The sequence below is a fragment of the Spinacia oleracea genome, chromosome 3 (genome assembly GCF_020520425.1).
Source record: "Spinacia oleracea cultivar Varoflay chromosome 3, BTI_SOV_V1, whole genome shotgun sequence".
NCBI classification, from domain to species: domain Eukaryota; kingdom Viridiplantae; phylum Streptophyta; class Magnoliopsida; order Caryophyllales; family Amaranthaceae; genus Spinacia; species Spinacia oleracea.
This window is the reverse complement of record NC_079489.1, coordinates 23,790,300-23,806,684: the sequence shown is the minus strand read 5'-3', so window position 1 is coordinate 23,806,684 and position 16,385 is coordinate 23,790,300. Positions and strand designations below refer to the sequence as shown.

The window sequence follows — 16,385 nt, the reverse complement described above, 5'->3', positions numbered from 1 at the left end:
TAAAGGGAGTTGGGGTTAGGGTTTCGGCGTGGCAACTATGTAGTGCTTGTATATAATATTAGCGAGATTTTCGGAATTTTAACAGGGATATGCGATTAAGCTTGCCAAAGTCATTAACCTTGCGAAAGTATACAGAACGGTTGGCTAGATATTGGTCCTCTATTCGAATTGAAATTTACTTTTAAAAATATTTAATTGGGGATACGGTATAGAAAACGGTGGGCAGTCCTATACGTTTTTTAGATTATTATTGTAAAAACGTTCATCTCACTTAACCGTTCTCTTTTCTATAGAGTACGGTTATGTTGTTAAGGCGCTTCATTTAATTCGTTACCTTTTCTCAATTTTGTAGTAGTGTTTACATATCTTCGTAGTAAAAATATTGCATTGGTAGTAAAAATATTTTGATGAAGCGTAACATACGTGGCGCCTCTATGTACCAATAAAACTCCGACACGTAAAATTACGACAACTAAATGTTGTCGCTCCTTGCGACCTTTACCATCACCCTACTACGTACTCCCTCCGTATTTATTTAAGAGATACACTTGGCCGAGCACGCGTATTAAGAAAAAGAATTGAATGAAATAAAGTACTAAAACAAGTGGGGTTGAGTAGATATTTTAATAAGAAAAACAAGTGGGGACCATGTCATTTTAGGGAGTGGGGGTGAGGGTGGGGTGTAGATATATTATTTAATTAGATGGTGGGGTTGATAACTTACTAAAAATGGCAAATGTATCTCTTAAATAAATACGGCCGAAAAAGACAAGGGTCCTTAAATAAATACAGAGGGAGTACAACGGTATATTCAATATTTTGACCGTATTATCCATAGGTTTTCCAAAGCCACACGGAAACCACACAGCATAAGACATTCAACACATGATGACATGGTCTGATGGTCATATAGTCCAAAAAACTAATCAACCACCCCCGCACGGCTCCAAATATACACCACTTGCCACCAACCGCGATCATTCCCGATCATATCCACCTCCGTGTGAGTGTGTGAAACACCACATACACTCACAAAGATAGAAATATAGAAAACATCGTAACATCATGCAGGTGTTGAATGCGGTGGCGCTAGCGCGGTTCGCCCTCAGAAATACCGCAGACGGCTTAGCATCGGAAATTGAATTCGGAACACCATGGTGGTTCATCTACGCCGGCATCTGCTGTTTCCTCGTCCTCTTTGCCGGTCTCATGTCGGGTTTGACTCTTGGTTTGATGTCTCTTAGTCTCGTTGACTTAGAGATTCTCAAGCGTAGTGGCACTTCTTCTGAGCAAAAACAAGCAGGTTTACTATCATTTTACTAATTATACCTATTACCAAAGCAAATAATTTAAACTGTTTTTAGCAATTATCCCACTTTTTCTTTTTGCCAGATAATGTTTTGTATTGTATATGAATTATGAAATGGGCATAAATTCCTTGTTTTTTATGGGTTTTAATGGAATCCTAATCAAATTAGGAGGGTGGGTTCTTGTTGATTTGATTTGATTTAATTTCTTGGATATGTCATTTGTGACATTTATTATTTAATTTGTAGTTTCCGAGAATTTCGAGGAAGAAGCTCGAATGAATTCCTTTTGTTTTAAAAAAAGAAATTATTTCTGGGTTTTGAAAGAGTAAGGTTAAACATCCGCATTTCAAGGAGTATTTTTGGATAGAAATGTTAATTTGAGTATTTGGTACTGTGATTTTGTTAAGTTCTGTATTTCATTGACCATGGCCCTCGATTTGAGGAATGCTGAAATTGAATCGACTGTAAGTTGCATTGGTTCTTGCTGCATTGTGCTTTATCATTGAGATATGGGCGATACTGGCCTTAGATTCTGTAAAATTCTGAAATGTCTAATTTATGCAAGTGTTGGATTGGAGTAAGTATGGATTTGGGGCTTGGTAGTGTGGAATTTAACAACAAGAACTTAGGATTTGTGTACATTTTAATGTCTGTTTTGGATTGTTGTATTCTATTCAAGTGTTTGTGTGTTTGCTGATTGAAGGCTGCATCTTGTTGGACCAACTAAGTAGAGGTATACTTGTTTTGTCTGTCCAGCTGCTATCCTCCCTGTTGTTCAAAAGCAGCACCAACTTCTTGTGACGTTGCTTCTATGCAATGCAGCCGCCATGGAGGTAAACATTGCATTTTACAAATTGGATGTGTCTGTGTCTCTATCATTCTATGTCATATCCTAGTCAGTGCCAGGTTGCGGACTGTCCCAGTGTCCAGTAGTGAACTCTGTAACATTCTTTGTTGCTTAACCTCATTGCTATAAACTATTGCTAACGAGATTTTGAAGGGAAAATAGCAATAGGTTACATTCTTTGTAAGGTGCATGGGAGGAACGTTGACACTTGCTACTTTCCTAGTAGAAAGTGACGTTTAGGATGGACATGTTTTTTTGTGGGAGGTTTTCCTTATTAGTCTTAGAACTATCATACTTTGTTTGCAGATTGCATCTGGTCCTTATGATGTTTGGGTGGTTGTTGTGTAGTGGGCTAATGGGTAACCAAGAAAGGATAGTTGGTTCCGGTTTTGGGTGGGATGGAAGAAGTGTTGCTTGGATATCCTTTGTTAATTTTTTTGTTTTTGTTGATCTCATTGATCTAAAACTTCACCAATATGTCATAGATTTTTAGAAACTGAGAGCTACACTTGACTCCCAAGTTCTGATTTCTGACTGATTATGCTATCATTTTCCCCCTGTATGACTCTGTTCCGACCTTCATTTGCAGGCACTTCCTATATACCTGGACAAGATGTTTAATCAGTATGTTGCTATTATACTTTCCGTAACTTTAGTCCTAGCTTTTGGAGAGGTTTGTAGTTTTTAATTCTAGTATCGTTCAGAAGTTTCTACTTTTAACTGGCTTAATTCCTACTCAAAAAACGTTTTGCTTCTCTGAACTTTCAGGTTATTCCTCAATCTATATGCACTAGATATGGCCTTGCTGTTGGTGCAAATTTTGTATTGCTTGTGCGCATATTGATGATTCTTTGCTACCCAATTGCTTATCCTATTGGAAAGGTAGATTTTCTTGGTTTTAGTTGAGCTTCTTTGGTTCTAGGTATTAATGATTTTATCAGTGCAATTTCCAACAAAGGTTTTGATATTGTATGTTTCAAATTCCATATCTTTGTAGTCTAGCAATACGAAAGAGTTTCTTTCAGGGATATACTGCGGAAAAAGGAAATTTCATGAGTTTATCCTTGAGCTGTTGACTCGTTATGCACATAATTTAATACCATTCACTGCAAATGGCTTTTTTGTTGAGAAGCAACATAGTGAGTGCATTAAGTTTGCTTGATGACTTAAAATGATCAAGTTTCTCATGTCTTGCATCACGAAGCTTTACCATCATAACCACATATGACTTGCTTGAGTTTGGCTGCTAAGTGACTGAAAAATTCTTGATTGGAGTTCTTTGGTCTCTATATGATGTCTGAGGATAACCATATTGTTACCTCCTGCCTATGTATCTGAGAATAGGTATCATATTAACTCTTCTTTGGGGTCTTTAATTTTTAATTTTTAATTTTAATTTTTTAATTTTCATGATGTTACACTATTCAAGTATAGTTCTGAGTTTCTGACAATAGACTGTATGCATTTCCTTACACTATTCAAGTATAGTTCTGACAATAGACTGTATGCATTTCCTTACAACTGCGTTTCAAAGTAAGCTGGAAAAAGATGAAGTTCTCTTGTTATTTGTGGCAGAGACGAAGAAAGTTGATAAACATTCTGTTTTATGTGGGCATGAAAAACTGGTGACGTTACCCCATAGTACTATCCAAATATAAACATTAAATAGGTTCACTGGTGAACATAGAACTGAGTTCGATTAACTAGATAGAACACATTAGGAATTTGCTCCTATGTTAGGTAGTAACTAGTAAGGGCCAGTGGAGGGAAATAACTCGTACTTCAAACTTTAGATGCAGAATTCTTAGACAAAATTATTTAAATGTCAATACGCTGTGAGATGAGATGCCTCTGCCAGATTAAGCTTCAGGCATGGGACTTTGAGCTTCTTTATTGCTTTGTTTCACATTTAACAGCGCTTATTGTATTCTTTATTTCAGTATGTTTTCATCCGCTCTCTATAACTACATGAAACAAGAGGTCTAGAGATATGCATGATCCTTGTGGTTGATGATTCCTTCAAGTCGAGGGAGAGTCGTCTATACTCGGGCTTTTGGATGTAACATTTTTATACAGTCAAATATTGGAGTAACGGTTTGTGTTGGGGGAGTAGCAGTTCTGCTGTTTCTAGTTTCACCTATTATACAACGGGACACTGCTAATTGCTAAAATGACAAATTGCATTTTTCTGAAATTTCAAAATATTATGAACATTTTGTGTTATGTGGAGAACGGTTATTCTCAAATACTCTGTCAGTGCTCTTTTTTAAGTGATGTTTTAGCTTCTTTTCTTGTTACAAGAAATACACGTTTTAGGCTACAGAAAACTTCCAACTCTTTATTTTTTTCTTCTTCGTAAGATAAAACTGTTTGTGATTAATTTTTCTGTAACTACTCTTTGCTTTTCTTTTTGAAACACTTTTTGGCCTAGTTGATGAGGTAGCGAAAGTGAATTGCATTTAATTAAAAAGCAAGATAAGATATCTACCCTTGATTATAGGGGCAAAACCAGAGTGAGTAGCAATTTTGAAATGCAGGTGTTGGACTGCCTACTAGGACATAATGAAGCACTATTCAGAAGAGCTCAACTGAAAGCACTTGTCTCCATTCATGGCCAAGAGGTAACCAGTTGCTTACATTTATACTATTATTAAGACTCAATGACAAACGTTATCATGAAGCCCCATGTCACTTTTAGTTGGCAAGTATCATGAGAAATAATTTTAATTTACAAAAAATGAACAAATGTTAACAATACTTGAACCCATGATCTCATATCATGTAAAGTAGAACATCACTCCAAACATACAACTAATGATAATAATGTCATTGATAAATATATATAAGTCATACTCATTGTTTAGAAATTTAATGCTCCACTTATACAAATTAGTAATTTCTTATGAATACTAAAGTGTATTTTTTTCATTGACAATTATGTAGAAGCTAAAAGGGATTGAAGTCATGAAAAATATTGCAACTTTTTTTTCGCAATTATGCAAAACAAATTTAGGCTACAAAATACGAAGTACTCTCTCCATTTTTTTGTTGGTTACGGTCTCCGTTACCCGGGCTCAGGAGATTTTGGTTACAATGCGACCCTAACACGTACGAAATCCGGGTCGGATCTTGTAGTTTTCCCTCGGACACGGAAAAATCCTAGACCTAAAATTAGAACATCAATACATTATAAATAAGTACAAAATGTTGGTGCTTTCAGTCGCTAGAGTGAGGCGATTCAGGTGGTGGAGTTTTCATTTAGAACATCAATACATTATAAATAAGTACAAAATGTTGGTGCTTTCAGTCGCTAGAGTGAGGCGATTCAGGTGGTGGAGTTTTCATCTCTAGCCGATGGTTTTTAGTGCTTAGAGATGGCCGGAAAAAGGAGGAGTTTGTCGCAGATTGAGTTGAATGAAATACGGGAAGATAATGGGTGGGTCGTGGGGGTTAGGAGATAGATAAACATGTGGTAGTGGTACAGAGTTGACTAGTTAAAAAGTAAGTTGGTTTTCTCTGATATTTTTCAACCTTTATAGCGTATCTCACGTGATATTTGAGTAAAAAACACTTTTTTCCCTTTTCAATGATCACTAACATGTTGACTTTTTTGGACAGAAAAAATAATGAAGACTTACACTTCTTCCGTTTCATAAATATCACACCATCTTGTGTTTTAACCACTATTCACACTAGACCTTTTTCATCTTTTATGATTCATATCTAGAATTTTTTTAGTCATGTGAGATCTTGTTAGATTCGTATCGATATATATTCTCTAAATATCAAATTTGTATAATTTTTTCTTAAGTATCGAGATATTAAGGGTCAAAGTACGTGTTGGACAACGTAAAGTCAACCATTGTTCAATATTTAAGGAACAAAGGAAGTATTTAATTTCAGATTTCCTTTGAAATTAAATTCTTAAAAATAATACGTGTCCCCCTACCCGTGTCCAAATCTCGGACAGAATCCTCGTGTCCCCAATTTTTCCATACCTGACACTCAGATCCGTACTCGTGCTCGACACTTCTTCCCGAGTCCATTGTTGTTATAAGAATTTAGGAGAGTAGGAGAGAGAAGGAAGTTAGCGGGGTTTGTGTAAGAAAAAGTAGGGGAGAGAGTGAAACAATTGAGGTTTGTGTAATAAAAAAAAAGAAGGAAAGAAGGTGTTCCAAGTGGGGTTTGTGCTGGATATAAGGGGACACAATTTTACCAAAATAGACATAAAGTAGAAGTGTGTAACCAACAATCAAACAAAAGAAAACAGAGGGAGTATATGACTTTCTTGCTTAATGTACCATTTGTAGTATAGAGTTATAATTGAAGAATTAAAAATTCACTTCTCGACTAATTAAACTACTGTTTAAGTATAATTTGCTAAAATAGTTAAACCAAAATTGCGTTCAATCACACTTGTACAAACAGAATACTCCCTCCGTCCCCATTTAATTGTCGCACTTACCATTTACGGCTGTCCCAATTTAATTGTCATATTTCCTTTTATGGCATGGACCCACTAATATTTTATTACCCCTCTCTTTCCACTACCCAAAATTATGACCCCACATACTCTCACATTCCATTAAAAAAAATTCTTCCACTATCTCTCAACCCACCTACTTTTCTATTAAAATTTACGGGTTTTTCATGAAATGCGCCTGCGTTTTGAAGAAATTCACCGAATATCCTCAAGTTTTAACAATTTACCAAATACCACTAATTCAAAACTTAATACCCCAACTATCCTTAATGATGTCATCAAACCCCTGATTAACCCACTAATTCCCTAATTAACCCACCTATTAACCCATATTTTTTCTTTATTTTTTTCCTCCATCTGTTTTGCCCCAATTTGAGCAAATCAGCCATTGTCGACCTTCTTTCTCGGCAACCATGGAACTACCACCCCTGAATCTGCAAACCACCAACCACCAACCCTTGCTACCTCCAGCACCCCACCACCACCCTCGCTACTGTCTCCGCTGTCATTGCCCTTCCCAACCACCAACACCACACCACCTTCCTTCACCCTTTCCCTCAATACATTATTTACGCATACAAAGAGCAAATAGATAGTGAAAGTGCCTGCAACAAAATTGGACCACCCCCATATACTCGGAAACATTCACCAATTAAATATGGTATCATCATACAAATCAAATGAACTAATTCCCAGAAAATTTAAGGTCAAATTGGTGAATAGATTCAACTAATTTATAACCAAAACATAATACGAAGTGTACAACTTTTTTAATTTTGGGGATTTTCAATTTTGAAGGTGAAACAAACGGAGGGGAAGGAAATAGATGAGGAAGTAGGCAAGGGTCGACGGGGAGGAAGGAAAGCGATGAAATAGGTCGGATAGTGGCGGTGTAGTGGTGTCGACGGTGGTTTGTGGTGGGTCGGCAAAGATGGGAGAAAGAGACGAGGAAGGAAGCCGAGGGAGGGAGTTTGAGCTGCGAGACGACGAAGGAAGCAGAGGGAGGGGGGCGAGGGGGGCGACGGGAGTACAAGGAGGGAGGAGAAGTGGCTAGATGCCTCTGGTGGTTCGCCGACGGTGAGAGTGGTGACGGCAGGGCGGTGGTGGCCCTGGTGGGTTAATGGAAGAAGGGGAGAGAGAAATGAAAAAGAAATGGGTGGGTTAGTGGGTTAATGGATGGGTTCATTAGGTTTGTTAATGGATGGGTTGATTAGGGGATTAATTAGACGTTAAATTGATAGATTATAAGGTTGATAACGTCATTAAAAATATTTGATGTATTAAGTATGGAAATAGGGGTATTTTATAATGAGAGGGGCATTTGATGAATTATGGCAAAAATCGGGGCATTTCATGAAAAACCGTAAATATACTTTCTATGTTCTTATTAATATGACAATTGGATTTTGGACACTATTCACACAAGCTTCTTTGACTTTCTTTTGTGGTTTACACTTAAGGAAGAACATAGTCGTGTGGGTCTTATTAGATTCGTGTCAATAAATAGTTTTAAAATATCAACTTTTTATAATTTTTTCTTATCCGTAATTAATGTTTGAGATCGTGCATAGGGAAACTTGCCTAAATAATTGTGTCAATTAAAAAATTAAAAAAGAACAGAGGAAGTAATAGATAAGCTTACAATAACTTATCGCTAAAACTCCGTGAAAAGCTTGGTGATTAAATTGGGACAGAGGGGGTAATATACTTTAGAGCAATACGAATAAATTATTTGCCTCAAACTAATTGCACTGTAATAATTTTAATTTCAAACTTATCATTTTTTTTCATAATTTTTATAAAGATTAATTCTCGGCACCTGAGCCAACAACTAGTGTTTTTATTAAATTACAATATCAGCGATTTTGAAACTGTTCGACTTGTTGAATGCTGAAATTATCTGTATGCTTCAGCTTTCCCCTTAGTTATTTTCACTTTCAAACTGATAAGATTTTATTGTCTTTTAGGCTGGAAAGGGAGGTGAACTTACTCACGACGAGACAACAATTATCAGCGGAGCACTAGATTTGACAGAGAAGGTAGCTGCTGAAACACCTTCGAAATTGTAATGTAAATCTTTTAAAGTTTGTTTGTGTTGGGTTCAATCCAAGAACCACAAATGCATTTGAAAGTTCAGCTAAAGTTGGCTTCATACTAAACTTTCCAAATTGCCATGGTTTAGTGTGGAATGTCAAATATGCGGGCCTTTATTTGGAATTTATGTTGTCTAGATAGAGAAAGGAAATGGGCTTGGTACAGGAGACTCATTTTCTCCTTTTCTATACATGATTTTGGTTAAATATCCACTGTATCCCTTTAATAAGGTGGTCATATCAAGTGCACAAGGCTCCCCCTATTTAGCGTAGAATTTGGGGGAGGTTCAAATGTACGCAGTCTTACTCTTATGGCTCATTTGGTAGCTAGTAATAAATGGTGCGAAGAGATAATCTAAGTGTTATTTGGCAAGAAAAAAATAACATCATAATGTCCATGGTAATGAAACCTTACCTCAAACTTGGTGTTTTTCTTCATAAATTTGCATTCCCACACAATACTTCTCTCCAAATGGTAATGGATGGTAATGGAAATTTATGAAGAAACAAGAGAAAATTTTGAGTGAACTAACATTAATATCATACTATTGGAATGGAAATTGATTTTTCTCACAAATTTGCATACAAATTCATTTTCATTGACACCATTTATAGTCGGCTATCAAACGGGCTGTTAATTTCATGAAAAAAACTGTTTCCAGTGATCGTGAACTAGCGGATAGTAAGTAAACACTTGACCATCGCGCAAGGCACGACTTTCAGTGTAAAGGTACGGATTCGCCTCTGGCTTCTGGGCACGTCGGAACCGCATCCCCAGGATGTGATGACTGATGAGTCGACATCGAGATGCCAAACAACTCCACTAAGCGGAGATTATTGTTTGCTGTAGCGAATCGGTATCCCTTCAATAAAAATAAAATTAAAAACTCGGTGTTTTGTTTCCCCCACCCCCCACCCCACGAATAAAAAACATGTCTTGCTTAAGGCTTGCAATTTTGAGATATCTTGCTCGACCCTAACTCTTTACTCTTTTTGTTTTTGTAGATGATTATTTAGTTGCAAGCCTGTTATATACCTAGTTATAAAAGCTACTTCGTATTATATAAGTGTGGTTCCTGCTTTGGAGATGATTATTTGGCTGCAAGTCTGCTATGAACCTTGTTATAAAAGCTACTTCGTATTATATAACTTTGGTTCCTGTTTTCCTCTGTGGGTGAACAGACTGCTCAGGAGGCAATGACGCCTATTGAGTCAACGTTTTCCTTGGATGTCGACTCAAAATTAGACTGGTAATGGTGTTGTCTTTCTCCTTCCTCTCCCCCCTCCCCCCCCCTCACCCCCCCAGGGAAAAGAAATAGAAAAAGCCAAGTCAAATTGGTCACTGGTAGTGCTAATCACCTTAAGATAAGGCAAGATTATGTACTGTGGAGTAATGTTGTTTTCTGTGTTTCTTTAACTTCGGCTCCTGGTTATGTGTAAAACATTTTCAGTGTAAAATGATTTTCATGGAAAACAATTTACAACGGTTCCACAATTAGTTTTCCGTTGTTTGGTTCCATGTAAGAAAAATGATGAAATGAAAGGGAAAGTAAGGAGGTAGTGAGAGGAGTGTACAAGAGAGATAAGGAAAAGGAAGGAAAACAATTTTCTCTTCATTTTGAAGGGAAAATGGTTTTCCATCATTGGGAGAGCAATTTTACTTCTAGGGAAAATTGTTTTACACTCCTTTGCAAACCAAACAATGTAAAATTGAAAATAGAAGAAAAACTGTTTTCCATGAAAATATTTTACACCCTACCAAACGGAGCATTCATGTCTGATGCTGAAAATGTTTGGTGACGGTTACCGCATAGCTGATAAGGAAAATTACCTGGGGAGTGCATTTTTCTGCGTGAATATACTGGCTTTTTATATTTTATTGGGCCATTGGCAATGCCTTAGTACCCAAGATATTCTTTTAATTTCATTCATAATTCACTCCCTTCGTCCACTGTTATTATCATGTTTAGAGACAAAAAGAAGCTACCATTAATTTTTTTAATTTAGCACTTGAGGTTAGATGTGCCCCTATATCTTCTTTCGCGGAGTTAAAGAGATGAACTATCTGCAGTAACCACCCCCCCTCTCTTAAGAGAAAAAGTAGAGAATGCAGTTTATTGATTTGAGCATTTTCATTCTGCAGGGAAGCAATGGGAAAGATCCTAGCTCGTGGACATAGCCGAGTACCTGTTTACTCTGGGAATCCAAAAAATATTATTGGACTTCTGTTGGTGGGTCTCATAAACTTGTAGTCAGTTTTTGAGTCTTCTTTATGTATGGACAACAAATTAACTTGTTCAAATAGGTTTTTCATGTACTTCTAATGGTATGGCTTCCTGAAGAAAATTGTTTTACTTTTTTCAATCTTCAGGTTAAAACTCTTCTAACAGTGAGACCTGAAACTGAGACTCCTGTAAGTGCAGTTTCAATACGAAAAATTCCAAGGTGTGCTCTAGAGTCTATACATTCATATTCCGCTTCTAGTTCTCTAGTTCTTGGGTTCATTACTGGGGGAATGATTTTTCCGGCATTCTTTCCAGGGTTCCAGCAGACATGCCTCTGTATGACATACTTAATGAATTTCAGAAAGGTCATAGTCATATGGCAGCTGTGGTGAAGGCAAGACCGAAGAGCATAAATAATTTACCTGTTGTTGATGTTGAAAAATCCAACAAGGCAAAAAGCAGCGATGGCGAGTATAATTTAGCTACTCCTTTATTGTCCAAGAAAAAGGACAACTCTGAGAGTATTGTAGACATTGAGAAAATCTCTAAAGAAAGCAATACGTACAATGTGGAGGATATTGATGAGGGAGACGTTGTTGGCATTATCACCCTCGAAGATGTATTTGAAGAGCTTTTGCAGGTAGCTAAAATTTATTTATTTATTGTTCAGTTAAGGTTAGTGAGGAAATTTGTTTGCTCAAATTTTTAGTTCATAAAGAAAAGGAAGCATACTGTACATCCTGGAAACAGCTCACCCAAAGATAAGGTCCCTTTCTAGGAAAATTATCTGAACCTAGGTATCAAGGACAAGCCAATACATGATACAAATATTTTAGGACACCACTTAATACAAAATCTGTCAAAACCATGCTTTATGACTTCTAGGTGCTTTGATAGGATCATAGGAAAAATGTCCTGTTCCAGTCTCCAGCACAAGTTCAATAGATGATACGAAGTATATTATAGATTAGTATTCTACTTCTCTGGATCTATATGTCCCCATTTAACAGTGCGATACTGCCAGATATGATTGACTAAGGCAGCCAAAATGGAGAAGACTCTCTTGCAGATTCCAGTGTCTGTATACCTTGCCCTAACTAAATATGACCTGAAACCATTTATAGAAAAGTTCAAGCCAACTTCCAGCATTATAATTAACATTATAAAACAGATGACCGTGAGTCATAAGACAAACTCCACATAGGAGACATGTGTCATCATCCTGGACCCGAATGTTTAATAATGAGATTTAAAATTTCATTCTGTTGATCAGAAAACTCCTTCCCTGAACTTTCTTACTTTGACACTTACTTATTAGACTTGGACAGTTAGACTTCTTTCTTTTCACCAGAAATATTTTTTTTAGCTTATTTTTCTTGAAACTTAATTAAGAGATTAGAACGAGGCCCTAGTCTTTTAATTTCTCATGCATCACTCACAAGTTAATGATGCAATGCTTGCCCATATGGCCCAAACAACCTTGTTATGATTCCCCCCCCCCTGTTGTAATTGTTATCATAAGCTGTTGTATAGCAGTGGCCACTGGCCAATGGGTATTCTTGTGTCACATATTTTGGATAAAAGAAAACTAGGAACACAGATATTTCTTACTTCACGTGTATTTTCCTCAAGGCTCCTAGAGCCAGCTATGTCACCCATTTTATTTTTTCAGGTACACATGGTTTTAACCATTTGACTCATAGGGTTATTCAATTTTGCAGCAATGGCCCTTTCTTAAAGTTGTCGTTGCAGCTGTTAGAGTCTTTAACATTTAACACCAGACCTCTCCCTCTTTTTTGGCTTACAGATTAAGTTTCATGCTATGAAGGATGTTTACCATACTTCAGTTTGTCACTTTAGATGAAATTTCTGCTTGCTGTTGAAAATCTTTATTTATTTATCTTTATTTCTTATGAAAGTTATAATAAATGCTGTCCCTGCGTTGTCTTCTTTGCAAATACAGGAGGAGATTGTAGATGAAACAGATGAATATGTTGATGTTCATAAGAGGTACCGTCCATCGACAGACAAATTCAGTTACAGTTGACTGATTTGGTCAGAAATATCTGTACTCACAATTTTATCCACTTCATGCAGAATACGTGTTGCTGCAGTTGCAGCTGCTTCCTCAGTTGCCCGTGCTCCATCTGTTCGGAGGTTAACTAGCCAAAAGAACTTGGTAAGTATCCAATTTTAAATTTTCTATCTATATTTCCCCAGTTCTCTATTGTTAGATTAGTCTTGCTTTTAGTTAGCTTAATGCTTACATTGTTTGTCATCTGATTTCAAAAGTTGGTTTTGATGCTTCTCCTCCAAAGGATATTATTGTTTCAGAAAATCTAGGACCATCGTAATTGGTGTGGTAAATCTGCACACATGAAACTCTTATTGTTACCATGTTTGTCCATTAAATGATGAGGTGCTGGTATTGGAGAAACTATAGTGTAAACTGACCTAAGAAGTTGATGGTAATTTCAGATTATGATGTGAAAATGTGTTAAAAAGTCTTTCAGAACAATGTAAATTTTAGGATTTTTGTTCCCAATTCTGGCAACTTGTACCTGAGGCCCGACACCAAAGGCCAAAATCCTTCATCTTCACCTCAGGAAGAGAATTATCCTTCAAATCCTGCTTTTGTGGTCGGAGGAAATTTTTTGTATGATCGATCTCACTTTGATCTATTTAGTTTGAGATGTTTAGAGTATCCATTGTGCTATCCGTTTTAAAGAGTGACGTGACGTGATACCATCGGTTGGAAAAGAATTACTTTACGGGGTCCCTCTTGGCTTTGAAACCTTGGATACTGGCAATTGATTATTTCTAGAATTGTGTCTCATCTCATCACTATATAGCAGAAATGATTAGAGATTTAGAGATTAAGATATCTCAATATGAGTTCAAGTTGGCGTTGCATTTTGTGCAAGGGAATTTAATCTACTCAAGTTGCATGGCTAGAGACGTATTTACAAGTTCCAAGATGTCATTGAAGGAATTCTGACAAATGGTATTTACACTTTTAATTTTAGTCCGTTTCATAATGTTCTTTACATTTTAATTTATTCTATTTTTGGACATGAAAATTTACTATCTTATCCCTCTTACCTCACAACATTTACAACTTTCCAATCACTTTGCCTTACTTTATTCATTTTTTTTCTTACACCCACCCACCTTTTTACCCATCTACCATACTTTATCCATATTTCATTATATTCATCCACTTTTTTACACACTTTTTTTATTTTGTCTTAATAGTTGTGCAAATAGTAACAGTAAGGATCATTTTGAAACGGAGGTAGTACGCATGGCCAATATGTAGTATGAGGTGGTCATGTTATTTTCCCAAAGCTTATTAGGAAAAGATTGAGCTGTTTATGCTCTTTATATATCCTTCATTCGGGTTACTAAATATGTGTTGCTATTTTAAAGCAAAGCAATATCCAGGATTTAAGAAAACTAGATAGTTGATCCCTTTCTCGGTTGTTTTCCATATTCCTCTTTACTTAGGCCCTATTCGCCAAAATTAGCGGTAGCGGGCAGCGGTTAGCGATTGAGTAGCGGGTAGCGGTTCGCGTAGCAGGTATCGGTGAATGGTAGCGGGTAACGGTTAGCTATCAAAGTAGCGGCTAACTGATATGTGTGTGTTCGGTAAAAGTAGCGGTTGATATTCTAAAATAAAATAAAAGGTAGAATATTGTTTTAAACTTTACTATGAATTTGTCAAAAGCTACCCGCTATCTTAAAAGCTAATAATTTTAACGTTTGACAAAAGTTACCCAAACGCTACCTCTACCGTTAACTGTTACCTAAAACGCTACCTTGCCGAACGCGTACAAATATTACAAGTAGCGTCTTGACTAGGTTAAAACGCTATTCGCTACCTCAAACGCTACTGCCGAATACGTCCTTAATCTGGAAGTTGTAACCTTGTAAGTTAGTAGAAAAGCTAACCTCTTTTGTTGGTGTTCCTCAGAATCAGGGAGGCATAAATAGGCAAGGACAAAGTGTGAAGAAGCCCAGTGATGAGATACCTACTTCAACAAAATGATGAGGGACCTCTCTATCTATTGAGCCTGTGTGGGAGAAGAGATGAGATATTATTGAAATTTCTGATTCGTATACATATTCTTGAAATTAGATTTAGAACTAGAAGTATGCTATGGCGTAAAATTTTGTATGGTTCTTTCTGTTTATATTTTTTTCGAGAAGATTGAAACTGTGTTTTTCCCTTTGGCGGTTGTAGATACTAAGTCAGAGTTGCCAGCATGTTGGCTGATTCTTTATTTAACATCCTGTGTAACTTTTAATAAAGCTTCCGCTCCACTGGAAGTTATTTGCAATAGATAATGCTTCAGCATTTTTAGTTCAATTTGTCTTGCGCGCAACAGGTGTACATTAATATTAACGTACACCGATATTTCACACGTGCTAAACTACAGCAGCGGATAATCAAGCTCCTTACTTTCTTTTCTCTCCCCTCTCATCACCATCAACCCAAATAATTAAGCTTTTACAAAAATGGCGGCGATTTCATCTTAATCCTCTTCATTCTGCTTTGATTCTCTCTCCTCCAGAGCTTCCTCTCTCTCCGGAAACTCTTCGTTATCACAATCTCCGTTTCTACACTAACTTCATCTCGTCTTCTCTGATTAGCCGCCGCACAATCTCTTGCTAGACTCTTTGGCTCCATCTCCAGCATATGATGATTCTTCAGGTCATTATATTTACTTTTATCTCTTTTTGCAATGCTTAATTTCTCATTTGTTGGAAATGCAATTGAAAGTCTAATTTTTGCGTTCATAATTAATTTTGCCGGGTTGATTCTCAATTTTATTTTGGCTAGTCTCACTGCCGCAATGGTTTTTTGGGTATTGGTGGTGTTAGTAAGAGGAGACAAGAAGGTGATGTAGTTGTGTGGAATGTGATGGTTGATATCTATATCAAACTCGGGGATATGGGAGTTGCACGCCAATTGTTTGAAAATGCCTAGGAGAAGTGTGGTTTCATGGAATGGAATGATTGTTGGCTATGTTCAACGCGGTTGGTTTAGGGAAGCTATTAGGGTTTTTAGAGAGATGCATGGTGGATAAAAATGTTAAACCAAATTATGTGACATTAGTTAGTATCCTTCCAGCGATTTCTCATTTGGGTGTCGTTGAATTGGACAAAGTGGATTCATTTGTTTTGCTGAGAGAAATGGTTTTCAGATTGATGATGTGCTTGGCTCTTGCACTGATGGATATGTATTCTAGTCTTCCAGAGTGTGGTAGTGTTGACAAAGCACTTCATGTCTTCCCTGACACGCACCATGCTTATTATTGTAACAGAAAATATGTATCCAGAGCATCACATGTCGCTTCACATTTCAATCAAATAGTCAAATTACATGTACCACTACTTTCTTGATTCGTTCACTAATCATATTCC

At 36.8% G+C, this 16,385-nt stretch overlaps 1 protein-coding gene across 4 annotated transcripts; it reads left to right on the top strand.

The window, feature by feature from the left end:
• The first annotated feature begins 881 nt into the window (after positions 1-881).
• LOC110778662 (DUF21 domain-containing protein At4g14240) lies at positions 882-15,327 on the top strand. 4 transcript variants are annotated; one of them, XR_008930213.1, is made up of 14 exons: positions 882-1,303; positions 2,067-2,143; positions 2,747-2,830; positions 2,926-3,039; positions 4,695-4,778; positions 8,608-8,679; positions 9,916-9,983; positions 10,877-10,964; positions 11,105-11,178; positions 11,274-11,598; positions 12,922-12,968; positions 13,056-13,137; positions 13,883-13,962; positions 14,932-14,984. XR_008930213.1 is itself a non-coding variant. In XM_056839957.1 (14 exons), the coding sequence occupies exons 1-13, from the start codon at positions 1,066-1,068 to the stop codon at positions 13,911-13,913; spliced, it is 1,365 nt and encodes a 454-aa protein (XP_056695935.1). In that variant the 5' UTR covers positions 882-1,065; the 3' UTR covers positions 13,914-13,962; positions 14,932-15,327. The 4 variants fall into 4 exon arrangements, 3 of the variants coding, with proteins under 3 accessions (XP_056695935.1, XP_021838908.1, XP_021838909.1); XM_056839957.1 differs by having other exon boundaries at positions 13,902-13,962; positions 14,932-15,327; XM_021983216.2 differs by lacking the exon at positions 13,883-13,962 and having other exon boundaries at positions 14,932-15,327.
• The last annotated feature ends 1,058 nt before the right edge of the window (positions 15,328-16,385 follow it).